The sequence below is a fragment of the Prinia subflava genome, chromosome 15 (genome assembly GCF_021018805.1).
Source record: "Prinia subflava isolate CZ2003 ecotype Zambia chromosome 15, Cam_Psub_1.2, whole genome shotgun sequence".
Lineage (NCBI taxonomy): Eukaryota > Metazoa > Chordata > Aves > Passeriformes > Cisticolidae > Prinia > Prinia subflava.
The window spans coordinates 1,274,367-1,300,630 of record NC_086261.1 but is presented as its reverse complement, the minus strand read 5'-3'; the positions used below and the strand labels follow the sequence as shown (position 1 = coordinate 1,300,630).

At 44.0% G+C, this 26,264-nt stretch overlaps 1 protein-coding gene across 2 annotated transcripts in view; it reads left to right on the top strand.

Annotated features, from left to right (window-relative positions):
* Window positions 1–26,264, top strand: part of MAP2K5 (mitogen-activated protein kinase kinase 5) — a 120,010-nt gene that overhangs the window by 23,404 nt on the left and 70,342 nt on the right. For both annotated transcript variants that reach the window (XM_063412158.1, XM_063412157.1), the window contains exons 8-12: window positions 4,316–4,380; window positions 17,252–17,291; window positions 21,805–21,873; window positions 21,970–22,051; window positions 24,008–24,069. In XM_063412158.1, the coding sequence (XP_063268228.1) occupies window positions 4,316–4,380; window positions 17,252–17,291; window positions 21,805–21,873; window positions 21,970–22,051; window positions 24,008–24,069 (318 nt within the window). The remainder of the gene's footprint in view (window positions 1–4,315; window positions 4,381–17,251; window positions 17,292–21,804; window positions 21,874–21,969; window positions 22,052–24,007; window positions 24,070–26,264) is intronic.

Below are 26,264 nucleotides of genomic sequence, written 5' to 3'. Positions count from 1 at the left end.
GTTTATGGACAAGCACACCATTCTTGTTTTCCCCACATTTTGAGCTGTATGGGCGGGCTTGCAATGACATTAAATATACACAGTTAAATGTGTATATTTGTATAAAAAGAATATTTTAATATATATACTAATTATATTTATATATACTAATTATATATAATTATTAACTATATAATTTAGAATCATGATAATTCAATAATTATACACAAAAATATATAAGCAATTATATAAATAATGTTTATACAAATAGCTAAATAATTATATTACTATTTTATGTGCATGTTTATATTAAAATATATCTAAAATTCTGGAGCAGCTACAGAAATGTGGTTTAATGTTCGTGCCAGCCCTTTGGCAGCCTGGGAGGGAGGCACCTGTCCAGGGGCTGGGAGCTGCCTGTTAGGCTCTATTGACTGAGACATCTGTGTCACTGCAAATAAAAGACTCTTATTGATTTTCTTAACTGCTCTTCACTTCCCCTCCGCCTTCCCAAGGCTGAAATCTTAATTATCTCCGATGCCTATTCAGTGTTGCACACAATGACCTCTGCAGGCCTCTCTGGCATTTCATGAATCAGGGAGTTGGGCTTTGGCAGCAGGATGAAGGTTGGGCTTTGTGGTGGCCTTCAGCATCACCTGGAATAGTTTTTGGGGAGAGGGGTGAAAAAAATGGGATTTCCCTCCAAAAATCCCTCCAAAAACGTGAGCCCAGCGCTGCTGGAATGCAGCTGGGAAATGGGGATTTTAGCTGAGTTCAGTGTTCTCAGATTCCTGCCAGATGATTTTTAAATCTTTCAGAATTCACAGGTAAATAATTTATTTCTCTTGGAATTCTGGGGGCAGGTGGCTGAGCTTGCAAATCAAGGTGGTGCTTACTCGGATATTACTGATTTATTTTAAATTAAAACCTCAGAATGGGAGTAAAATCTCTCTGTGATTGGCTGAATTTGGCATTTTATTTGTTCTAAACAGCACAAAACAAGTGGTTGGTGCCCTGCAAGAGATTCACGGATTTGTTCCCTGGGGTTTAGAATTTTAAAACCAAACCTCTTCTTACAATATTAAAAATGTTACTTAAACTCACTAGAAAGAAAAAGAAAATAAGGATCAAGTGCCTTTTCTTATGATGTTAAAAATGTTACTTAAACCCACTAAAAAAATATATATATATAAGTAAATATATATTAAAATATATTTATATATATATGTATAAATATATATAAATATATAAATAATTCGGTACTTGTTATGGTATTGGAATTGTTACTTAAACCCAGTAAAAAAAAAAGGATTAAGTACCTCTTCTTCTGATATTAAAATTGTTACTTAAACTCACTTAAAAAAAAGAAAATAAGCATGAAGTGCCTCTTCTTGTGATGTTACTTAAACCCACTAAAAAAAAAATTAGGTACTTCTTATCCTATTGGAATTATTACTTAAACCCACTTAAACGAAAATAAGAACAGAGTTTTATACTTAAACCCAATTAAAAAAAAGGATTAAGTACCTCTTCTTCTGATATTAAAAATGTTACTAAAACCCAATAAGAAGAAAAGAAAAAATTCCATTTAAATATTTTTGGTCAACCTGATGGGAGTTAATCTGCTTTTTGTTGAGAGCAAATGATCTCAGTTGTGTTCTGCAAGATTTTCATCCCAGATCCAGAGCTGGCCGTGGGTTTCTAGATAAAACTTTAACTTTTGCTCATTTTGGGGGGGATTAAATCCCACTCACCATTACTTAAGTCTGGCCTGGCTCATTATTTTTGATTATTTTTTGGCAGTTCCCGCTTTGAGGCGTTCCTAATGATATCCCCCCAGTCGTTTCCATTTGGCCTTAATAAGGAATTCATATTAATCATTAAAAGCAGGGGGGCACATGATTCTTCAAGATAATCAAATATTGACAGGTTAGAAATAGCTTTGTGCCTGGCTCCATTGACAGAGGTGATGCGATATAAATATTTATTCCTTTTCTGTCACTCAGGGTAAATGGCACCGATTGATTGGGCATTGATAGAGTGGCAGCAGTTCATAAGGAACATTCCAGTGCCCGATTAGTCCCTGCCCTAGCAAGGGGGATTTACTAAATCTCCTCAATTGGCTGCTCCTCGCCCCAATCAGGATTAATTGGGCGTTTGCCTGGTAATAATTCACAAAAAGCCCCCCCTGCTTTCACCCCCAGCCGGGTGGGGCTTTGTTTGCTGCTCCCTGCTCGGATTTTCCACGGATTCCCTGAGTTTTGGTGCCCGATCCAAAGTGGGCTTGCAGGTTTAATATCCTTTTATTTAGCTCCTTTTATGATGGGGAGTCCAGTTTTCCCAGGGAAAGAAATGAATCACCCCGTGCTTTTGGCGTCTTTATTTGAGCCACTAAATCACATTTTATCTCCCCATCAGCTGCAGCATTCCTGGTTTTCCCTGGAATTCTGGTTGCCCTTTGTGCTGGGCACAAACCTCAGAGGATGGAGCTGCTCCTCTCCCTCTCTTTTAGGGAATGATGTGGGGAAAATATTCCCTTTTCCCAGTGGCCACAAGCAGGGGGAAAGGGAATGTGCTTGGTGTCTCCAGTTCTGCTCAATTTGTTGTTCATAACTTGAGTAAGCTCCAAAAAAATCTTCTCTTTTCCCCCAGCAAGAAGCAAAAATACAAATTTATCCATGGTTTTGGGGGTTCATTGCATTTCTCTCCCAGTTATTGGTTCAGGAGGAGGTTTTTGGGAATGCAGGAGATGTTTGTGAACTCCAAGATGGGAGGATTCAGATCCTCCAGCTTGGAAGAGCAAAACTCCTTAAAATCACCAAATCTGCAGCCTGAGAGAAATTATTTTTATGTCAGGGATCCACTGTAGATTTTTTACATGTTTTAAATCTCATTCATGTTCCTCACGAGGAGCAATCTCTCCCCTTTTTGGCTGCATTTTCTGGTGAATGCAATAAGCAAAGGAGCTTTCAGTAATGAAATAAATGTTGATTTTCATCATCAACCTTGGTGTTGGAATGGGCTCTTCTAAGGAACCTGGCCCAGGTTTAATTACAAATACATAATAAATAATCACCTTCTGGTTTGAGTTGTCTCAGCTCAGCTTTTCCCATCCCTGTGTAGCAATTCCAGTGAGAAACCACATTTTTTGCTCAGGTAGTGGAAGGGAAAAACATCAATTTTGGATTAATCATTTCTGTCCTTACAACTTCTTTTAAATCAATAAAATATTTCATTTTCTGGTCGTTAGAAATGCTGAGTATTGACTCTTTGGGACATTTGAGCTTGTTATCATCCCTTGTGTTAATACACAAAAATGACATCTTTAAGCAGCCAGGCCAAGCCATGTGAAATATTTAACGTGGTGTCCCATAAAATACAAGTAATTACTGAAAATGAGTTAATGTTTCCTAGGAAAATAACTTTTCAAAGCAGGATTTGCCCAAACATTTTCTACTTAAAATGACCAGGCAATGGGGGAATGTTTCTGGAAAAGAAAACTGCTGTCAGCCCAGAATTAGTTCTGTTTAAAATATTTATTGTAATTATTATGCGCATTGCAAAAATGTCTTTAGTGTTTTTTTTTTTTAATTTGGGCAAAATCAGAATAACTGTGAGAAGGTTGAACTGTGATTTTATATTTGAGTTGCTTCTTGGGCAATGTGTTAAGCTGTTCTAAAATCCATATTAAAAAAAAGATGCCAAATTCAGGAATTTGCAATGTGCAGGGCTTTCATCAGCTGCTGCTGAATTTCTGAGCTGTCCCAGCGAGCAGAAAGATTGAGGCAAATGTTGTGTATTTGAAGGAAAATCACTTTTATTGCAATCCCAGGCTGTTTTTTCTTGAAAAGGTGTTCTTTAGATTAAAGAAAGGTACAAATGGAGCTCTGCAGTGCAGCCCTGTGCCAGAGCTGCTGCTCAATTAGGCTCAATTCCACCAATTCCAGAATAAATCCTCAACTTTTCCCACTGCCAGGATTGTTCCCGTTCACCTCCAACTTTGGCTGTGCTGCTGCGCTGCTCCCGAGCCCCTTTTCCTCTCAGCAGCACTGCCCTGACCCTCTTGAGCTACATTATATCATTCCATTTTGACACCTTTTATCAAACTTTAATGAAATGACCCAGGCAAACAAATTGTCATTAAACTTTCCATCACTTTGTCCCTTGGTATCGTCTTTTATAAATTGGACAGCAAATGTTGTATTGATCTTCTCGTTCTTGCAGCTGAACTTGAAATGACCCAGACTGCTTGTTGTTTATGGCCTGGAGTTGCTTTTCCTTGACATTTCCATCCCCAGGATGACATCTCTTTTGTTTTTCTTTCTTTCTTGTGGAGATGAATGAACAAGACATTCGATACCGAGACATCCTCGGCCACGGCAACGGAGGCACCGTCTACAAGTGAGTGGGGGGAATTTCACTGGAAATCTGTCCCAAAATTCAAATTCCACAGCGTTTTTGCTTTGGGCATTTTGGTGGGCCCTTGCTGCTCTGCAGGGAAAAAAAAATAGGAACTTTTAAATGGTTCTGGGGTATTTTTATTCTGTTTTTAACGAAGGTGTGGATCCTTTCTGGGTAACAAGCTGAGGTTCAGAGTGGGGTTTGGGATGTCCTGGAGCAGCAGGGTTGGCCTCCAGGATTTGGAATTCCTGCTGGCTCACCTGGAATGTGACACCAGTGGGATGTGGTGGCACCAGTGGCACCAGTGCCCTGCTCTCCTCTGCCCCTTCAGAATCCCTCACCCCTTTTGCTGCCTCCCTCCCAACCCAAACTCCCCCAAATTTTGGCATTGAAGCTCCTACCCTGCAGCCAGATTAATTTTAATATTGTGAAACTTAAAGTGCCACAGAGAAGACTTTCCTTGTTGAGAAAACTCCTTCTTATGCACCGTGCAAAGTTTAAACTGCAGAATGTAATATCTGGGACTTAATAGTCTGCAGTGGGGTATGAAAAATATTCCACTGGGAATTAAGAAATCCATACTTTGTCAGAAAGCCCTGAGGGAGTAATAAAGGTTTCCTCCAGAGAGCTGTTTACCATATACAGTAACCCAGCATCCCATTAGGGTTTTGTTTATACCTTCCACATTTTCACTTTGATATTAACATTTCAGGTTTTTCCCCCCCTAACATGTTTTGAAAGCCACGGTGAATTTAGTTTAGTTTCTAATTGGCTGCCAGCACTGCCAAACAGCTCCTCCTCACAGGAGGTTTGATGGAAATGAACTTCCAGAGCCTCCAAGGAGGAATTGCAGTCTTGGGATGGGCTCTTAAAATCAGGTTGGCCTTGGGGCTGGAAGGTGGCTCAGAAATCTCACGGGTCTTTTCTTGGAGAAGGACATTCCTAGGACTTGAGGAAGCAGTGTTATTTTCTGATTTTGTTGTAGATAAGAGAGAGAACGTTGAGCTTTAGAGCTCAGACAGTGACTTGTTGGTGCCAGGTGAGGAGGCAGAGAGGGTTCCTCAGGGAATTTGGACAGAAGGTGCAGAGGTGGGTGGTCCCTGTTGGACCATCCTGTGTTTCTGCAGGTGGAGCTGGATCCCCTGCCTGGGGTGGGGATTGTGGGGACTTCCCTGCCCCCTGGGAGAGGGAAAATCTTCCCTGGAAAGGCGGGAGCCCCCTCCTGTGTCAGGGAAGTGTTTCTGTGTTCCTTTTCATGCTGTTCTTATTTCAAGTCAGCAGCTGCAGTGGGTTTCCTCCAGTACAGGAGTCGCTCCAGCCTTGCCCAGGGAATGGGCACTGGTTTTATGGATATTTTACACTTTACCATGGAATCCTCGAATGGTGTGGGCTGGAAGGGAATTCAGTTTATCCCATCCCACCCCTGCCATGGGCAGGGACACCTCCCACTGTCCCATGCTGCTCCAAACCCTGTCCAACCTTTGGCTTTGGACACTTCCAGGATCCAGGGGCAGCCACAGCTGCTCTGGGAATTCCAGCCCAGCCCCTCCCCACCCTCCCAGCCAGGAATTCCTGACCAAGATCCCAGCCCAATCCCCCCTTTCCCAGTGGGAGCCATTCCCTGTGTCCTGTCCCTTGTCCCCAGCCCCTCTCCAGCTCTCTTGGAGCCCCTTCAGGCCCTGCCAGGGGCTCTGAGGATTCCCTGGATCCTTCCCTTCTCCAGGTGAGCATTCCCAGCTCTCCCAGCCTGTCTCCAGAGCAGAGGGGCTCCAGCCCTGTGGCACAACCTCCTGTGCAATCCCCCCTTCCCAAAAGTTCCCGTTCTCCCTGCCCCAGCAGGAGATGAGGAATTCCAGCTGGGATCCTCCCCGGTGGCTGCCTTGCCCCAGCCACAGGAGCAGCCCCAGCTCCTGGACTGCAGTAAATCAATGCACATTTGTCAGGAGAAATGAATTGCAGAGCTCGGGCCCTTTCCCTCTCTGGCCGCTGGCTCCGTGTGGGGATCGATCTGCAGCTGAACAACGAGCCTGTCTACGCCCTGCTCTTTATCTTTTTGTTATCCTTATCTTGGTTTTTTTTTAATTTTTAATTCCCCCTCTCTCCCCAGCTCTTTATCCCAGCCCGTATCCATTATGGCAGTGAAATATCCCTGGCACTCAGGGAGCAGCTCGCTGAGCAAAAAGAAATTTCCAGCCTCTCTTTTTTGTTTTTTTTTTCCATGGGAATGAAGCACTATTGGAATAGTTTATTGAGATTGAAGTATTGATCACTCCTCCTGCTCCCCCCCTCCCCTGGCTGGAGGTGGGCTTGTTCTCTTTGCAAGACTATGTTTAGTTAGGAAATGGATTTCGTTTATTTGGGTTCTTTACAGCTGCAAGTGGTTTATGGCTTGGAGAAGAGGTGTCTTAGCTTTATTTTTATGACAGTATAATTATACTTTAGAAATACACTTGATTACTGTGTGGAGCAAAATTGTTCCACTATATTGGCTCGGCCAATATTGCTATACAAACAACTTTTCAGTCAATTGAGCCTGGTAAAAAATCAATACTTTATAGCAATATTTCTAGGGAGAACTTGCTGAATCTAAATGTTTTTTCCTGTTCTGAAAAGAAGGGATTTTATGGTTCTTTGACGTCTTGTTCTGCCCCTACCTTTTGATCCGCTGCTTGCTTAATTAAGGAACGATAAAAATTCTCCTGTTAGATATGGCAAAACCAGTTAATTAGCTTCGCTTTTTGGTTGCTTGCATGTTCAAAAATATGTGAGAAAATATAAAACAAGCCCAAAGTGTCTATTGAACATTCCAGCAGAAAGCAGGAGCTCTTCCAGGGCTGCTCAGCGGGCAGAGCGTGCCCTGTTTTGGGTAGAGATTGTCAAGAAAAGGACAAAACGTGCTGTACCAAAGCTCCTGAGTGTGCTCCTCTCCTGTTTGCCACGTGCTGTAGGTGGGTTGTGTCATTTACTCTGATTTCCGCTGTCTGTGGAGTATTTAAATCCAATTTTCTGCGTTTTTTGAAACTCAGCTGCCCAGCTGTTTTATGGTGGTGGGGTGGAGAGTGCACAATTTAAGCTCTTCCCAAACATCTGTGGCAGGACATATCTGGATTTGCTTAAATTACTCTTTTTTTGGGGAACAAATCATTCACTGATGAGTCCAAAAGAGATCCATTTAAGGATCTGCTTTGTGCTGCATCTTTGGGCTCCATCCGTGGCTGCAGAGATTTCTCTGAGGAGATCTTTCCTTAGGTCAAGGATTTGCTTTGGAATGTCTGGATGTGCTTGGCCAGGAGCAGCTTCATTAGTTTATTTAGACCTCAAATCTTTTATATTTTGAACCTAAATATGACAAAGTAGAAGTGTTTATCTCTGGCCAATAATTGCTCTGTCAGGTCTTCCTCACGTGATGTGTGTAAAGCATCACTATTTCCTTTCTACAGAAGCAAAATGAAGGTTTTATTCTTTTTTTGTTCTTAGTTCATGTTGTTTAGTTTTTCAAGGAGAAGTGAGATGTCCTCAGCTCTGTTCAGGGCATGGCACAGCCTCCAGGGATTTATTTTACAGTAAGGTTTTATAACTCCGTGGGTTCTGTTGGAGCTGTTGCTGCTCCAGCAGCAGGAGCATAAAGGAAAAATAACCGTAAAGCCCCAATGATGCCCTAATTAATTTGGGAGTTACCAGGATCTGGGAGAGGGGGGAGGAATGGGAACATCAGCTCCCATCTCAGCAAAACGCCGTGGAAGCAGAAGGCTTCACTTGGAATTTGAGTAATTGGGAGAGAAGTGGCTGTGGATGATGTCCCACCCTGAAGAATTGGAAAACAGGGAGAAACGAGGGAGCTTAATTTGTCTGAGCAATTCCCTGCAGCAATTCTGCAGTTGGACTGAATGTTCCAGCATCTGCCCTTGCCTTGGTTCCCTGTCAGGCAGCCTGGGGTTGCCCCATTAGCACATTGAGTGGGAGACAGCAGGGATGGGGCTGCTCCACAGCCTGGAACCTGCCCTGGGACAGAGCTGAGCTCCCCTGGCACTGCTGGAGCAGGGACCTGCAGGAGTTCTGTGGGGAGGGAGGCAGCTCTGGGATGGGATAACGGGTTTGGGGTTGCCTTGAGGAGCTCTGGCTGAGCAAGGCTGGGTTCTCCTGGTTTATCCCAGACCTTCTGGGGCAGGACAGGGGGGCTGTCAGGAAGGGGCTCTGGAATCCCAGATTGTTCTTGAAAGCCCCTCAGATGTTCTGGGGATGCAGCCTAAATCTTAGCAGAGCTGTTCTCTCCTCTGGTCTGTTGTGGCTGCTTTTCCATAGGAATATCACAGAATTCTGGAACGGTTTGGGTTGGAAGAGACCTTAAAGCTCATCCCAGTCCATCTCCTGCCATGATCAGGGTCACCCTCCACTGTCCCAGGGTGCTCCAAACCCCGTCCAGCCTGGCCTTGGGCACTGCCAGGGATCCAGGGACAGCCACAGCTGCTCTGGAATTCCAGCCCAGCCAGGAATTCCTGCCCAATATCCCATCTTTTGCTGCCCTCTGGCAGTGGGAGCCATTCCCTGTGTCCTGTCCCTCCATCCCTTGTCCCCAGTCCCTCTCCAGCTCTCCTGGAGCCCCTTTAGGAAGGTTCTCCAAGGTCTCCCTGGGCCCTTCCCTTCTCCAGCACACATGTAACACAAGAACTAGCATTTGCCTCTTTTTAAAATACTTCAATTCACAGATTTCTTTGGCAGAGGGTAAATCCCTTTCCCAGCAGTGGCAGGAGCTGGAGTGGAGCTGCAGATTCCCAGCCTGGAGCTGACCCAGCTTCACTGGTGGCTGACCCCCAGGGAAGGTTCTCCCAACCTTTTCTCCAGTGCTTGTCCCATGCTGGAGCTCAGGGAAGGATCACAGGCAGGTTCAGAGCCTTGTTTGGCATTCAAACACATCTTTGATCCTTTGAAGCCTTGAAATTGCATCTCCCTCAGTTCCTGTGGAGGCGTTTCCCTTCGTTTCCTCTCCCGTGCATTCATTTTCTGCTTCTCTTGTTTGGTTTTGTTTTCAGTCCCGCTGAAGGTGTGGGGACAGCAGTAGCTGGCAGGGTGAGGAGTGCCCTGCTGGGTTTGGGCTGATCCCAAACCCAAATTCTTGGTTTGAACAGGAGTGACCCGTGCTTGCTGCTCACCCTGACCCCGGCTGGCGCCCTGAAACCTGGTGTGCACAAAAATGCATAAAATGAAGATTAAACACCTCCTTGGAGCCTGACAAAACCCTCTGCTCTGCAGAACGGGAGCTGCAGTGAAAGTAAATAAATGAATGGACAGCAATCACAGCCTAGTTGATGAAACTGTTCAATTAAAGCACAGGCATTTACATGGTGTAATTTCCCTAAATTGCCAATGAGCCCCTTTAGACACAACCAGTGTTCAAATTGATTTCGGCATTGATTTTGGCTGAAGCTGATAAATTTCTGCTTGTTAGTTAAAGTAATTTTGCAGAAGACTTTGTAGTGCAGTATTGAAGTGTTCATTTAGCTGATGGTTAAAAGAGGAGTTATTTACAGAGGGTTCTACTGTTGGGCTGAGATGGGACAATTCCCCGGTCATCTTTTTACTTTTAATTTTTAAGCTTCAGTATCCAATCAATACGTTACTGAAACTGATTAAAATGTATCCAGCCAGCTGCCTGTGGCTGTTTAATTAGAAACTGGATGATTCTTAAATTAAAGTTGTTTTGTTTGTGTTGGATGTCCATGGCTGGGAGGATGAAGCGAGTGGAAAATGGGAGTTTGTGCTTGTTAGCAGAGAGTGAGCTGGGGTGGGAGCCCAGGGCCTCCCCACCCTCCCAGGCAGGAATTCCTGCCCAGGCTCCCACCCATCCCTGCCCTCTGGCAGTGGGAGCCATTCCCTGTGTCCTGTCCCTCCATCCCTTGTCCCCAGTCCCTCTCCAGCTCTCCTGGAGCCCCTTTAGGCTCTGCAAAGGGCTCTGAGCTCTCTCTGGATCCTCCTCTTCTCCAGGCTGAACAACCCCTCACGCTGGTGTCTTAATTTCTGCCACCAAAGAAGGTGATGTCATTTTTTTGGCCCACACTCTGTTGCTTCATATTTTTCTTTCCTCAAATTGTGATGGAATCGCTCCAGGCTTTCTGCCTCGTGGGGTAACAGCGCATCAGCCAGAGCTGAGGGCTGCTGCACTGCCTTGTGTCCTTGCAGCAGCTTAAATCCAGCAGGTGAACCCATCCCTGGGTGCCCTGGGTGCCCCTGTGGCACAGGGTGCCCCTGGTGTGGCTGCTGCAGGCTCCACAGGCTGCTCGAGCTCCTTCTTCACCCCAGGCCTCTCTCAGGAGAGGGCCTGACCTGCAGTGGGGTGGGAGCGATGCCTGGGGAGGGCTGAGCTGGCACAGACTGGGCAGAGCTGGAGAATAAAGCAGGGATTTATTGAAAGGTGTCCAGGATACACCTTGGGCAGGACAGGGCCTGGCCAGGGCTACACCCAGGGTGGACCCAAAATGGGCACAAAAATGGACAAATGGTCACAAGGTCTTACATTTCTATAAGTTTTGGTCCATTTGCATATTGGGGTTTAATTGTCCAATTCCAGCTCCAGGCTGTGAGGTCCCATCCTTCTTGTTCCTTCCTCCAGCCACCCTTGTTTGTGCTTTGGGGCTGAAAGTTGTCCTTGGTGTGCAGCAGGAAAGGATTTGTTTTGTGTCCCTGCTGTGTGCAGTGACCCTGAGTGTGAGCTCAGAGCTGCACCCTGGGCACCACAGAATCTGGAATACATCAAAATAAAACTTAAGGCATCAGTGCAGATCCCATTTTGAGGGTTCAGCCCGATGTTTGGCTGCAGGAGGGAAGGAAGGCTCTGGCACCAGCTGGAAAGAGGAGCTGGTCCCAGCACAGAGGTGAGGGATTCCAGCACTGAGCTGGGTTAAGTGAGGCTTTGCTGCTCAGCATCTCCTTTGTGCAGCCTCTGCTGCCAACTGTGCTCTTTTACACAAGTTTGAGCGTTCAGGCACCACTGTTTGCTGTTTGTTTGCCACTTCCCCAGCAAATCATTTTGCAATCAGCGCTCAAGCATCTGCGGTGGCATTTCAGGGAGGGGAGGTTGTGCTGTGAACCAGCACAGCCCCATAAAAGCTCCTTTTTCCAACTGCTCTGCACTTTGGCTTCCCTGATTTAACAGCCACAGAGTCAGGCTAATGTGCTTGCTATTGCGGGAGGCAGCAACTGGCAAAGTGGTTATTTCCTAGAAACAATTTGAATTTCTTTCTTTAGATGGCCATGGGAGTACGTGACACTCCTGTCACTGCTCTGCCCAGCAGCACAACACACAGGGGCAGCACCAGGCAAAAAAAAAGAGGAAAAAAGGAGAAAAATGGGCAAATGTTGGGTGATTTGCTGTGTGGAGTTTGCAGCTGGTGGCTGGCACCGGTGTCCTGTAGGGCTGAGTTCCCTTTGCCTGACTCTGACCCAGCTTTTTGCTCTTGGTTATTTCTCATAAATGTCCCCCTTGGCTCATTCTGTGCCCTCACGTCCGAAGGTGCTGCCTGCTGCAAGCACAGCTTTCCCTGGCTGCTTTGGAGCTCAAATCAGGAGCTCAAGCTTTTATTTCTGTCTGGAAATAGTCTGCCGTGGTCCCAGAGACCTTTGGTGTGTGGTGAGTGGGTCTGGAGCTTCCTCTGCAGCTCCTCAGTGCAGTGTTGAGAGCAAACTCTGGGCAAACAGAACAATATTCTCCAGCCTTTCTGAGGAAGTGATGTCTTGGTGTTTTTAACAAACGTGGGTGACGGATTCACGCCGAGGTGTGAAGGAAATGAGTCAGAGAAAGGAACCAAAGTTCACTTCTGGTTTTGCTGTGAGGCCTGAGGCTGCCACTGTGGGAAGTTCAGGAGAAAGCTCTTGTGAGAAGGGAGCAGCTCCCTGCTGCAGCACTGGGACAGGCAGGAATCTCCATCCTGGGCAGGAATTTGTCCCCAACACCCCTGTGGCAGTGAGGAGCTGTTCCCTGTGCCCTGTCCCTCATCCCTGGAGGTTTCCCTGGGCTGGAGGGAGCTCTCCTCCCTGCATGCTGCAGCCCCATCCCCGCGGGCTCCCTCGGGCCCTTCATCATTTTGTCATATCTGCTGATGTTGGTGATATTTCTGACTGACTCATTGGCACAGCAGACAGGTCACGGCTTTCCCTTGAATCCTTCAGGCTTGCCAGGGAGCAGCTTATTGATTAGAAATTGTTTTCATGGTTATTGTGGGGAAAAAAAAAGGGATTTATCCTGGTGGCCAGAGCAGGCAGATCCCGTGCTGCTCCTTCAGTGCCAGTCTTATCAGGACAAAACAAATTTGGCTTCTAGGTAGAGCTCACATTTCTTTTGAGGTTTAACATAACGCTGAACTCAGTTTGCAGTGAGAAGTTGCTGTGTTTGATGGGAAGAGCTGCTGGGAAAAGCTCAGGGATCTTTGCAAGATCAGCCCCTGCTCGTGATGTGACCATTGTTGTGTCACTCACATGTGGGCAAGGGGTTTGCAGTTGAAAATTGGGGAAAAAAATGAAAATTGGTGTTTCCCTTGAGTTTGCCTGCAGGTTGCAAGCTGTAGTTGGTTCTTTGCTTGCCCTGGAAGGAATTATCCTGCAGCTCCCACTGGGCTTTAGGGAAAATTCCTCACAGGGAAGAGAGAAAATAAATGGTTTGAGCAAGTTGAAGGAGAGAGAAGTGTTTTGTTTGCCATCTGAGCTATTTATTAAGACTGTATTAGCTCTTCATTAAGAATCTGCTGCATTTTCTCTGAAGTTGGGGTTGTTTTCCTTCTGTGTTGAGTAGGAATTCATCATACCCAGTGTACAAAATTTTTAGCATTAAATATTAGGATGGGCAGTGGTTTCTTCCATGAAGAGCCCAAAGCACTGACAATTTCTCTTTGGCTTTCTTTACCTCGGGAAGAACGAGTCAGATAATGTGGATTTCTTTTCAAAAGTTCCCCTTTTTTCCTTAAAACACAAACCAGCTGCTTCTGACGCTCCCAGTTTTTCATTTGCTTTCCTGTAGAAGCACAATTCCTGTCCGGGGTGGGGGCAGAGATGCTGAGGAGCTGGCACATCCCCCCAAGCCCTACTCCAGTTTTCCCTGATGTTATTTTGATTTTCTGGGACACAAGGGATGCACTCTCTGCAGTCCATCACGACTTCTGGCATAGCTGGAGGGCTTTGTTCAAGCACAGTGCTTGCTCCCACACCATCTCTGTTATTTATTCCCCAAAATAACCCAGATTTTGGGCACACCACCCCTGAGGGGCGCTCAGAGTGGAGGAGACAAAGTTCTGCTGCAGGACTTGGCTGGTGTGGGGCCCTTCAGGGCCTTCAGTCTCTGGGGATGTGATTTATAGCCAAGGGTAATGAAATATTTGGCACAACTGTGCCAGCCTTGCCTGGGAGCTGTTGGTTGTGATGGATTCTGGTGGGAATGGGGAGGGAGAGGTGGAAATTTCCATTTCCCAGTGGGAGTTTTTCAGGCAGGCAGTGCTGGAGTCACTGGCCTTTCCTTGATGATGGTGTCACAGCAAGCTCGGGGTCACCAGAACTTCCCACCAGGGGATGATCCCTGGGAATGGCCAAGGCCAGGCTGGAGCACCCTGGGACAGTGGGAATTGTCCCTGCCCACAGCAGGGGTGCAGTGGGATGGGATTTGAGGTCCCTTCCCACCCAAACCATTCCAGGTTTGCCAGGAGAGGGGAGGAGATCCCCCAAACCCAGCCTGGTGTTGAGCACTGGGCACTGCTCAAAGCCAGCCCTGGCACTGGGGAGCTGCTTTGAGCTGGTTTTTAGGAATTTTCCTGCCATCCTGGAAGATTTTGAGCTGGTTTTTAGGAATTTTCCTGCCATCTTGGAAGATTTTGAGCTGGTTTTTAGGAATTTTCCTGCCATCCTGGAAGGTTTTGAGCTGGCTTTTAGGAATTTTCCTGCCATCCTGGAAGATTTTGAGCTGGTTTTTAGGAATTTTCCTGCCATCCTGGAAGATATTGGGTGTGTTCCCTGAAATGCACCAAGCTGCTGAGGAACCTGTGGGATTTTGCTGCTTTTCTCTGCCTGGTTCTGCAGTGATGGGTTTGGCTGCTTCAGTTCTCTGGGGGTGCCACCAGAATCTGGGACATGACCCTGGAGATGAGACTTGGAGTGTGGATGTTGGTTTAATCCCCTCACAGGCATCCTAGGATTGACTAAAAGTCTGGTTTTCCTTGTGCTGTGCTCATTATCCTGCGGGATTTTTTAATTCATCGCTCAGAGCCTGCACAGAGGTATTAAAATCAGGATTTTGAGGTGCTGACTGCAACCAAAACAACCAATTCCACCTTCGAGTCCCACAGAACATCCAAGAACAGCCCCTTTCCCTCCACACTCCTCGGAAGGGGTAATTACTGCAGCAACTCCAGCCTAATTTGAAGCGTTGGCTGTTAATTAAAACACGGCAGAGGTGTAGGGTTGTCTTTTGGTGTAACCAAAGCTCCCATTCCAGCTCCATTAATCACTTTACAGTTATTGTGCTGGGGAAGGGCAGGACAACTGAGATGTGGATCAGCCTGGAGTAAACAAATTCCTGCCCTCCTGGCATCCCAAAGGCCGGCCCAGGGCTCCCTGCCCCTTTGTGATCCAATTCCCAGCGATAATTAAATGTTAAATTGGTGCTGTCAGTGCTCTGTAAACCAAACCAGGGATCTGCCCTCTGCTGGAACCTGAGCCCAAACTTCCACGGATGACTTGGCGTGCGTCATAATTAAATCATCGAGCCCTGCCTTTTAATCCGCTCGGAAACGGGAGAGCTGTGCCATGGAAAAAGGATCAGCTTTCCTAACGAGCTAATTAACCTGGCCACTGTGCTCCCTGATCAGCCAGCAGACACGGAGCATCTCTTCCCAACCTCATCCCTCATCATTCCTGCTCATCCTGAGCCTGGGATGTTTCCCACTGCTGATTCATCCCCAGAGTTCATGGCTTCAGCTCCTGTTCTGTCAGTGTTCCCATGGATAATCTCATTTTCTACACTGATTTTTTCCCCTCTGCCTTGTTCTACTCTGATATTTTTCCCCTAAAAGTTTGTGCCACTCTGTTGCATAAATGTTCATCCAGGAGTTACTAAATGAAGGTGAAGTTTTTAGAAATTTCCAAGCCATTTCCAAGCCATTACCAGAAATTAGGCGGAAAATGATCACCTTTCCTAATTAACCCATCCACTGTGCTCCCTGTTCAGCCAACAGATGTAGAGCATCTTTTCCCAAGCTCCTCGTCCTTTATTCCTGCTCATCCTGAGCCCAGGGTGTTTCCCACTGCTGGTTCATCCCCAGAGCCCGTGGATTCAGCTCTACCAAAATTCCCATGGATAATCTCATTTTCTACACTGATTTTTTTCCCTTCTGCCTTGGTAAATTCCATTTTTTCCCCCTAAAATCTGCTGTTACTCTGTTAATATGAATGTTCATCCAGGAGTTATTAAATGAAGGTGAAATTTTTAGGAATTTCCAAGCCTTCATGAGAAATTAGGTAGGAAAAATGATCACCTTTCCTAATTAACCCATCCCCTGTGCTCCCTGATCAGCCAGCAGACACAGAGCATCTCTTCCCAGCCTCATCCCTTTATTCCTGAGTTATTCCTGCTCATTCTGAACCTGGAAGTTTTCCCACTGCTGGTTCATCCCCAGAGTTCATGGATTCAACTCTATCAAAATTCCCATGGATAATCTCATTTTCTACACTGATTTTTTCCCCTCTGCCTTGTTCAACTTTGGATTTTTTTCCCCCATAAAATCTGGTGCCATTGTTTTCCATAAATATTCATCCAGGAGTTACTAAATAAAGATGAAGTTTTTAGGAATTTCCAAGCCATTAGCAGAAATTAGGGGAGCGCTGAGGGTTATAAATAAGATTAAAGGACATTTTCGCCCTGCCACTGGGTGATTTTACATGCAAAAAACCCAACTATTAAAGCTTTTCTCCTTCAGTAATAATTGCTGGAGGTACAGAGAGGTAAAATATTAGAATTCTCTAAAGTTGGTGCCACATCTCTGGCAGTGCTGCCATAAATCAGGGTGAGACAGTAAAACCAGTGAAGAGGAAAACCTTTAATGGTTTTGTTTTTATGCAAAAAAATTGGATTTTGTGGAGGGTTTTTTTAATCTTCCTCCATTTTCTCACACGTTCGTGGTTAGAAATATTCAAGTCGTTGTTAAATAGCCAATTATGGGTGTTTCTCCTCAGAAATTAAGATAATCTGCTGTTGAAATACCCTGGAAAATTATTTTGGGTACATGTGAACATCAGCAATAATTCTTTCTATCTTTATATGCACCCTCTAATCAAAAAATAAACGCAGAAATTGAATTTTGCTGCTGTTTTCTGTGGGTCCTTAAGTTCTGAGAAGGAATTGGCCATAATCTGTTATAATTCAATTTAATTGGCGTAGCTGCTTGTCTCTGAAAATACCCATAGGACTGGGAGAGATAATCCTGATTTTCCATGAAAATTCTGAATAATGGTGATAATCTTCATTAATTCCATTGAAAGAAAGTGGGAAAATGGATAAATTCAAGGTCACACTCAAAGATTTAAGGCTGGACTGAAGTCTGAAGGTCTTTTCCAACCTAAATGATTCTGTTAAATTCTCATTTATAGTTGATTTTTCTGCTGTATCAAAGCCTTCAATGTGTGTATTTTATACCAAAAATAAAGATGCAAACCCTGATAAATCAAAAATAGATTTTTGATCCCTCGTTTTCCTTTAGAAATGCTGGATAAAATGAGCTTTACATAAAATCTACGAGGTAAAATTAATTTTCCTGTGAAATGAGTGTGTTTATAATTGCACATCCTCACAGAGGAAATTTAATATAATCTCAAATTATTGAATTTTTTCCTCACCCAGGGCTTACCATGTCCGGAGTGGGAAAATCCTGGCGGTGAAGGTAAGAAATTCCAGACATTTGATTCTTTTTCCTATTTTTCCTACCCTTGCTTTTCTTCCCTTCCCTCTGATTTTTGGCTCTCAATTTGATTTATTGCATTAATTTATTTATTTACAGGAAAATTATTTAGTTATTTACAGGAAAACCCCAGCCTGTAAATTCAGTCATTCCCAATGAGCTCAGGTTCCCAAAATTCAGGATTTTCCCCCAGGGAAATGCCTGAAAATCCCACATTTTGATTTCTCCATGGATGTTTCCAAGTTGGGTTCCTTGTCTGGAGTTTGTAGAATTTTGTGGTCAGAAAAATCCCAATTTTCTCTGAAATTCACTTAAAACTGGGATAAAATAATAGTGACAGTGTGGCAGCTCTTGGGTGCAATTTGTTAATTAAATTTCGCTTGTAAATGAATTTTACAATTATATTAAATGTAATTAAAATAAAGCAATTAAATATTTTATCTAAATGTATAAATATTATATAATTCTATAGAAATAATAAAATGAATCAGTTATTTGTATATTATATTATATTATATTATATTATATTATATTATATTATATTATATTATATTATATTATATTATATTATATTATATTATATTATATTATATTATATTATTAGTTCATCTTCACAGAAATAAGCCAAAAAAGTGATTTTTCAATGTATCAGATTTTTCTCAATTTGATCATTTTGTCAGTTAGGAAAACAAATTGGTGCATTCATGCAATTCCAATTAATAGTTGGTGAGCTAAAAAAAGGTAGATTTAAAATGTATTTTATGGAATAATTCCTTAAAAATCTGGGGAAATAAATGTGGTTTTTAGTTATTTTTCCCATCTAATCCTTAAATTCTGGGATAATTGAGATAAAGTGAAAGTGTGGGGGAGGAGGAATGGTGGAGGCTGAGTGCTTAAAGCAGGGTTGGAGTGAAATGAAATTTAAAAATAAAAGATGATATTTAATTTTTAAATATAAATTAAAATCTGTATATTATAGATATAATATATCTAATTTCAGTGGAATATTTCTATTTATTGGGCAGAATTGGTGTGGTTTGGCTTCAGGTTTGGGCTCAGGCTGTGGCTCCAGGCGTGCAGAATTTATTAAATTTGCCCAAGTTTGGGCTTTTCCTGAGGATCACAGAAATCCCTTCATCCCAGGAGGAAAAAAAAAGCTTTTGATTTTCCTGTGAATTGCAGGGAGGGAAATTTGGAACAGATTTGAAACCTGTGGAAAACCCAGAAATAACATCCTGAGAATTTGTGATTACAGAAACCTGAAAAGGTTTGGAATATATTGTATTTCCTATTATAGGGGGAGAATCTTGGAATCTGAGCCCCAGAGTTTCCTGGGAAAGCAGAGTTCTGCTTTTTTAATTTAATGATAATATACAGATTTAATTGGACAAGATAACCCAAACCCTGTTGATTTAAACACTTTCAGCTGGTAAATAACCCAGTGTTAATAATCCATAAAAATCCCTCAGTGATGCACCAAAATCCATATTTTATATATATTTCCCATATTTTGTAGAACATTTACCTGCAGAGGATTTAATTCCTTTTTCCCAGGTAACTTCTTCCTATTTAAATGGAAAAAATCTTGAAATTAGAGCACCACACCTTTGATGGAAAAGCAGAGTTCTACATTTTGTGACTTTTAAAGATGATAATATAGAAAATTAATTGGACAAGATGACCCAAACCCTGTTGATTTAAACACTTTCAGCTGGTAAATAACCCAGTGTTAATAATCCATAAAAATCCCTCAGTGATGCACCAAATTCTGTATTTTATAAATGTTTCCCATATTTTGTAGAACATTTACCTGCAGAGGATTTAATTCCTTTTTCCCAGGTAACTTCTTCCTATTTAAATGGAAAAAATCTTGAATTTAGAGCCCCAGACTACTCATGGAAAAGCAGAATTCTACATTTTGTGACTTTTAAAAATGATAATATAAAAAATTAATTGGACAAGATGACCCCAAACCTGTTGATTAACACAGTTTCAGCTGACAAATAATCAACCAAATGCTAATAATCCATAACTTAATCCCTCAGTGCTGCACCAAATTCCATATTTTATATAACTTTAACCTCATTCCTTTTCCTAAGGTAACTTTTCCCTGTTTCAAGGGGGAAATCTTGAAATCTGAGCCCCAGATCATTCCTGGGAAAGCAGAGTTCTGCTTTTGGGACTTTTTAAAATGATAATACACAGATTTATATAACATAATCCCTCAATGCTGCACCAAATTCCATATTTTATATCACCTTAACCTCATTCCTTTTCCCAAGGTAACTTTTCCCTGTTTCAAGGGGAAATCCAGGTGAAAACTGCCTTTTTGCCACTCTCCCACTGCTTTTAGCAATGGAGCATTTGCTTATTAATCCCTTGTGCAGTGCCCACAATACCCAAATTTCCTTGGAGCTGGAAAAGACAGCGATGCCAGCGTGGATTAGACAGGGAATTAAAGCAGAATATCAGAACTGAGCTGTGGTTTTTGCTCTGCTTGCCTTCGGTGCAAACGCAGAGTCCCCCGTGACAGCCCGTGATGAATTGCTGGATTTATTCGGGGTATTTTAATGGGCTCTCCCTAATTCAAATTGAGCAGGGAGTAAATTATAATTCTGTCACTCAGCTGCTTGGATTTCACCTGACAGCTCATGGGTGGATTCCTCTCTCCAAAGTTCCTTTTCCCTGGGTCTGAGTGTGGCCACAAAATCGCTGGAATTTGGGCAAAAACTTCCCTGGGAAGATGCAGCTTGATCAGGAAGAACAGAAGACTTCCCAGAGGATTTTCATGCCATTTAAATTTATTTTTAAATGCCCGTCTGGGCCAATATCCTTCCCTGTTCCACCCAGTTTTGACCCTGGATCTGTCCTAACACTCAGGTGATTGCAGGGAAATAAAGATTTGTGCTGCAAAGTTTTTAACAAAGGGCTTGATTTAGAAAAATCCCCAATTATTTCATGTTCCATCCCATTGTCTCAGCTGTGGAAATTCTGGATTCCCCATCCCTGGAATGTGCCAGGGCCAGGCTGGACCAGGCTTGGAGCACCCTGGGTTAGTGGAAGGTGGAATAAAATCCCTTTAAGGTCCTTTCCCACTCCAACTATTCCAGAATTTCAGGAATTTGCATCCCAATCTTTATTCACAGCTCATCCTCAGCAGCAGTGACTGAGGAGATTTTTTGGGTTCTTTTTTTTTGCTTTAATGCCCGTGCTGGAAACTGTCACCTCATGAATCCCTGGACTTTTTACCCGTAGAAAACAGGCTTGGAAATTTCATACAAAAGGAGATGATAAATGCAGGTTAAGGTGGGATATAAATATTTTTTTCTCTCTGTTTGTGCTGTAAATAAATAAGGTTCCTCCAGCCTTGACATCAGGTGGAGTCACATCACACAAGCCACACATTTTCAGGTGGAAGAAAACAGTAAAATAATTCTGCAGAGAAGCTGAGGCTGATCTCCCCTAGTTCATTTTGGGGAGATTAATTACAATTAATCTTGTAATTTCTCTGTCTGTGCCCTTCTCTTGGTGTCCTGACCACCTGGAAATGCAAAAACTCTGCTTTTATCCCAGGTTATCCTCATTATTGGGATGTTTGTAATTATATAATATATATAATATATATAATTTGTAATAATGCAAGTGAGCCCCAGACATTTCCTCCTTCTAGGCCTGTTTTTTGGGGTGTCAGGGATGTTTTGGATCCTGGGATCAGAACTGAGATAAATTTTTAATTTTACCCCATTGACAAGACGGAATTCTGGTGCTGCTCAGTGCACACAACTGGTGGGATCCCAGCAGGTGAATTCCTGAGGTTTTCAGGCTGGAAAAAATGGAAGTGAATATTGTTGGCAAATGATTATTGATCTGGACAAGTGTGTTAAACGTTTCTTGGCAGGCCTGTGTTCCACTTACAATTTAGTTTAGTGACAGCTTTTATAAATAACCCCGGAGCCAGCTCTGGGAAGAGGCAGGTTATTGGTTTTTCCTGGAGACAGATTTTGGTGCTGTGTTTGGAAATGGGCTCCCTGTGTTCTCCTCTGTCAGCACTATTCCTGCAATGTTTATTCTGCTGATTCGGAAAACTTGACTGAATTTTGCTTCCCTTTAGCTTAAAGTATTAAATTGTTGTGTTAAATGAAGTTAAATGGAAGTGTTGGGTGGGAGCAGGCTGAGCCCAGTTTGGTTTGTAAAGCAGAGCTTCATAATTGACGTTCCAAGACAAAGAATTCCGTGTTAAATCTGATTTTCAGTGCTTGTTCAGAGGGCCTGCCCTGAAAATCCTGGAAATTCCTAACTCCAGGAGGTGCAGCCCACTTTGGTCTTGGGTCCTGCTGAGGAGTTGGGATGGTGAGAAGATTCCCTTCCTGTTAAAATCTTCTTTCCACCTGTTCCTCTCTTTCTGGTTATCCCACAAGGATTCTTAGTCCATGGATCTTTATTTTGAATAATTCACTTCCCTTTTACATGAACTCAGAGCATTTCTGTGTTTCAGGTCATACCCCTGGATATCACACTGGAACTCCAGAAGCAGATCATGTCAGAGTTAGAAATTCTTTACAAGGTATGTGGATTTTACCAGCGGAATCCTTCTGGCTTCAATTTTCTTACAGCAGATTTTAAAACAGCCTCGTGTTTTTTTTCCTCTCTCTTTTCCCAGTGTGACTCCTCGTATATCATAGGATTTTATGGTGCTTTTTTTGTAGAAAACAGGATCTCACTGTGTACAGAGTTCATGGATGGTGAGTAGTGAATCCAGTTTGCTTTTGATTGCTAAGTAATTAAATGAGAAAGGAATTGTTTTTGTAGAACGAAACGCAATGGTAAGACTGGAAAATGCAGAGTATTAATAATATTGCAGGCAGTTAAAAATCCAGAGCAGGTTGGGATTGGGATTGGGGGATATTCTGCATTTTCCCTGCATGGAACTTCCCTTACTTTTATGGAAAATGTAAACAGAAGAGAAATAAAGGCAGCCTTAATTTGTGGTTTGATATTTGAGCCTCCCGTGCAATCTGTCCTCGCTGACAAAACAGCTGTTCCTCACTTGTAGTGTTTTGATAGCCAAACCAGCTTTTCCTTTCAAGAAATCTATTAACCCAATGTCCTGGGTGCTTGCAGTGGAAATCGTCTCTTAATTACCAGGCAAGGAGTGATTTTCCAGCCCAGCTGTTCCCCAGCTCCTCCTGGAGCCCCCCTGTTCCTCCCCACGGGGATCCTGGACCGCAGAGCACCCCGGGGTCCCAGCCCGGCCCTGCAGAGGGGTCCCAGCCCTGGGCTGGGATTTGGGATATTCCTGAGGGAAAAGCAGGAGAGTCCCCGCTGGCAGCAGCCTGGGAGCCCTGGCAGGGACGGGCTGTGGCAGATGCTGGCCCTGCGTGTCTCGGGCTCTTCCCAACTTTCCCCGTGGAGCCAGAGCTGCTCCTCCCGCCAGGATTTCCTCAGGAACCAGCACTTCATGGCCCTGCCAGGTTTTCCACAAAGATTCTGTTTAGCTGGGGATCAAGATGTAAAAAGATCTCCCAAATAATTCGGTTTGTGGCAGGGAAAAAATCCCCAAACCCATTCAAGATCGTTGAGCAGCTTCTTCCTTCCTGATGGGCAAAGCCCTTCAGGGTTTATGGTGCATTTTGTGTTCTGCCTGTTAAAATAATCTGTTATTACTGGAATTTCTCCCTTTTTACACTCCCCTTCCCTCCCAGTGATGGCTGCAGCCCATCTCCACTTTTCTCTCAGGTTCTCTGGTTGAAAAAAGTATTTTGTTCAAGGTTTTATTAAAAAAAAACCCCAAAGCCCACGAGTTAAATTCTTCCTTCCTGATGGGCAAAGCCCTTCAGGGTTTATGGTGCATTTTGTTTTCTGCCTGTTAAAATCATGTTATTACTGTTATTTCTCCCTTTTTACTCTTCTCCCTCCTTCCCAGTGATGGCTGCAGCCCATTTCTGGTGTTCTCTCAGATTCTCTGGTTGAGAAAATTATTTTATTCAAGGTTTTATGTTTAAAAAATAATTTATGTCAGGAGGAAATTACTTTAATCATGGATACAAAAGTTTTGTATATGGATATATATACATATATCAAATGGATATAAATATCCATTTCATTGGGTATTTATATCCATTTGATCATGGATATAAATATATTGGATACCACAGAATGGTAGCACCAGCGTTTGGGGACAAGAGTTGGGATACTGTAGCCCTTGAAATCTGCTTTTTTGGAGATGATTTTGTTATCCCCAAGACATTTTTCCACACAAAACTCCACCAAAAAAAAAGTTTGGAGTTCTTTAATGTTGATATTCTGAAATCTGTTTTTTTGGGATGATTTTGTTATCCTCAGGACATTTTTCCACACAATTTGGAGTTCTTCAATGTTGATATTCTATGACTGGGAGGTTTTTTTGTTATCCCCAAGACATTTTTTCACACAAAACTCCACAAAAAAAAAAAAGTTTGGAATTCTTTGCTGTTGCTATTCTGAAATTTTGTTGCTGTTGTTTTCTGACTATTAACACTACAATCAAAAAATCAGGTAAAACAAGAGCCCTGAGCGCTGTTTGTGTGTTTGGGCAGGGTTTGGGAGGGGTTTAAGGGCAGTTCTTTCTGCCACAGTTATTATTTTATCACTGGAGGTGTTTTTATTAATAACCCTCAGATCTGGGGCGCTCTTTGATGTGACCCTGCTTGTCCCTGCAGGGGGGTCTCTGGATGTTTACAGGAAAATTCCAGAACACGTCCTGGGAAGGATAGCGGTGGCTGTGAGTACTTTGTTGGGTTTTTATCTGCTTTTGGTCGTGAGTGTGAAAATTCTGTGATTTGGGGGGCACTGGGGCAGCTCCAGGATCCGTGTGAGGGGAGAGCCCTTCCTCCTTTCTCCTGTGCTCAGGGACTCCGGGATGCAGGAAAAATCCCTTTGGAGTGCCCAGCACAGCCTCTGGAGCTTCATGGGATGGGATGGGAATTCTCTCCTGTGAGGGAAAGCTGGGATTGTCCTGCCTGGAGAGGAGAAGGATCCAAGGAGAGCTCAGAGCCCCCTCCAGACCCTAAAGGGGCTCCAGGATGGGGGACAGAGGGACAGGACACAGGGAACGGCTTCAGAGTGGAAAAGGGGAGATTTGGATGGGAGATTGGGAAGGAATTGTTCCCTGAGACAGAGGCTGTGGCTGCCCCTGGATCCCTGGAATGTCCCAGGCCAGGCTGGACAGGGCTTGGACACCCTGGGACAGTGGAAGGTGTCCCTGCCATGGCACTTGGATGAGCTTTAAGGTCTCTTCCCACCCAAACCATTCCAGGATTCTGTTACACAAATCCCATCCCCGAGGATGGGATAAATTGAGTGGGATAAGGAAAGATAAAAGAATTTGCTGGAATTCTGTGTGGTCACATCCCTTCCTATCAGCATTTCTTCCCATCAGGATGGAGCAGTGCTTTGATTTATTTCAATATTTATGGAGTCAGCCTTTAAAGCCCTTTTGCTCTCTGTGGTTCCTTCAGGAGCCCTGCTGGGAGTCCTTTGTTGTTGTGATTCCCATCCTGACTGTCCTTATTCCAGAGGGGCTCCCCTGCTTTTCCATCCCAGCTGGGAGGATTGAGCTGGTTCCTGGCACCAAAATGCAATGGCAGAACAGATTTTCTGTGTTCTCCTCAAGGCTGCTGAGGAGGGTGAGGGTTTTCCCTTGGCACAGGCTGGTCTCTCCCCCCTCCCACACGTGAGCAGCCCCAGGGAAGGGTTAATTGGGGTCATTTTTGGGGTGCTGAGTCTGGGCTGCCAGAAGAACCCCTCACATCTCCTGGGTTTGTTCTTGAGGTGTTGACAGTGGGATCCTCAAAGCTCATCCTTGGGGCTTCAGCTGCTAAAAATCCACTGGCCATGACCGAAAACTCAAATTACAGACCAACAGAAAATGTGAAAGTTTAAAAAAATCCCTCTTTCCCCACAGCTGAGCACAGGGTAATGACCAATGTCTCAGTGGATCTCACCAGGGAGGGAGAAACTGCAAAACAATTGCGAAACAGAAGGAATACTTTGATAACTTAAGCAGTTTAAAGCATAACAAAGTTATTCTATCATGTGCCATTTAATTAAGTGCAGGCTTTTCACGTTCATTATACATCAAGCTGACAATTTAAATCCTTTAATCCAACACAGGCAGCTATTTAGTCTCTGTTCATTGTAATTCACAGCTCTCCTTTCCTCTTAATTCGTGTGGCCTGCCCAGGGTGATGAACATCCCTCTCTGATGCTGTTTCCTCTGAGCAGCTTCAGATCTGCTCATTATGTCCCTGGCAGTTCCTGGTGGAATTTGAGTTCTTTTCACCTCAGTTCAGAGGGAGAACTTTCCTCTCCTCTCCCCTCTGGAGCCCTCAGTGGGGAGCTGCTCACGGTATCCCCATTTTCCTGATGCTGATCAGGATGGTTTGATGATCCTGGCCTGGGCTTCCAGCCCTCCTTCAGCTGCTCATTGCTCCTCCCTTTCCTTCTCTCACTCCTGGTGTGGGTTTGATCCATCCCCACCTTGGTTTTGTCTCTCCCCACCCTCCCCTTGCCCTTCCACAGGTGTTCTCCAGTTTTCCTCCCGTCCCTAATGGACGAGTGGAGCTGCAGCTCCAGCCCCACCTTTTATGTCTCCATATCTGGATTTTTTTTGTTGTTCCCCTCAGGATTATTTTACCCCTGATCAGTCAGCCTGTGAGCCTGACTCCCTGACAGGGATATTTCCCTTTTCCTGGGTATTTTATTTATTTCCTGTTTGTGAGCCTGACATGGATATTCCACTTTTCCTGGGTATTTTATTTATATCCTACTTGTGAGCCTGACTCCCTGACAGGGAAATGTCACTTTTCCTGTGTATTTTGTTTATTTCCTGCTTGTAGGCCTGAGTCCTTGACAGGGGTATTTCACTTTTCCTGGATATTAGTTCCTCTTTGTGATCCTGACTCCCTGACATGGATA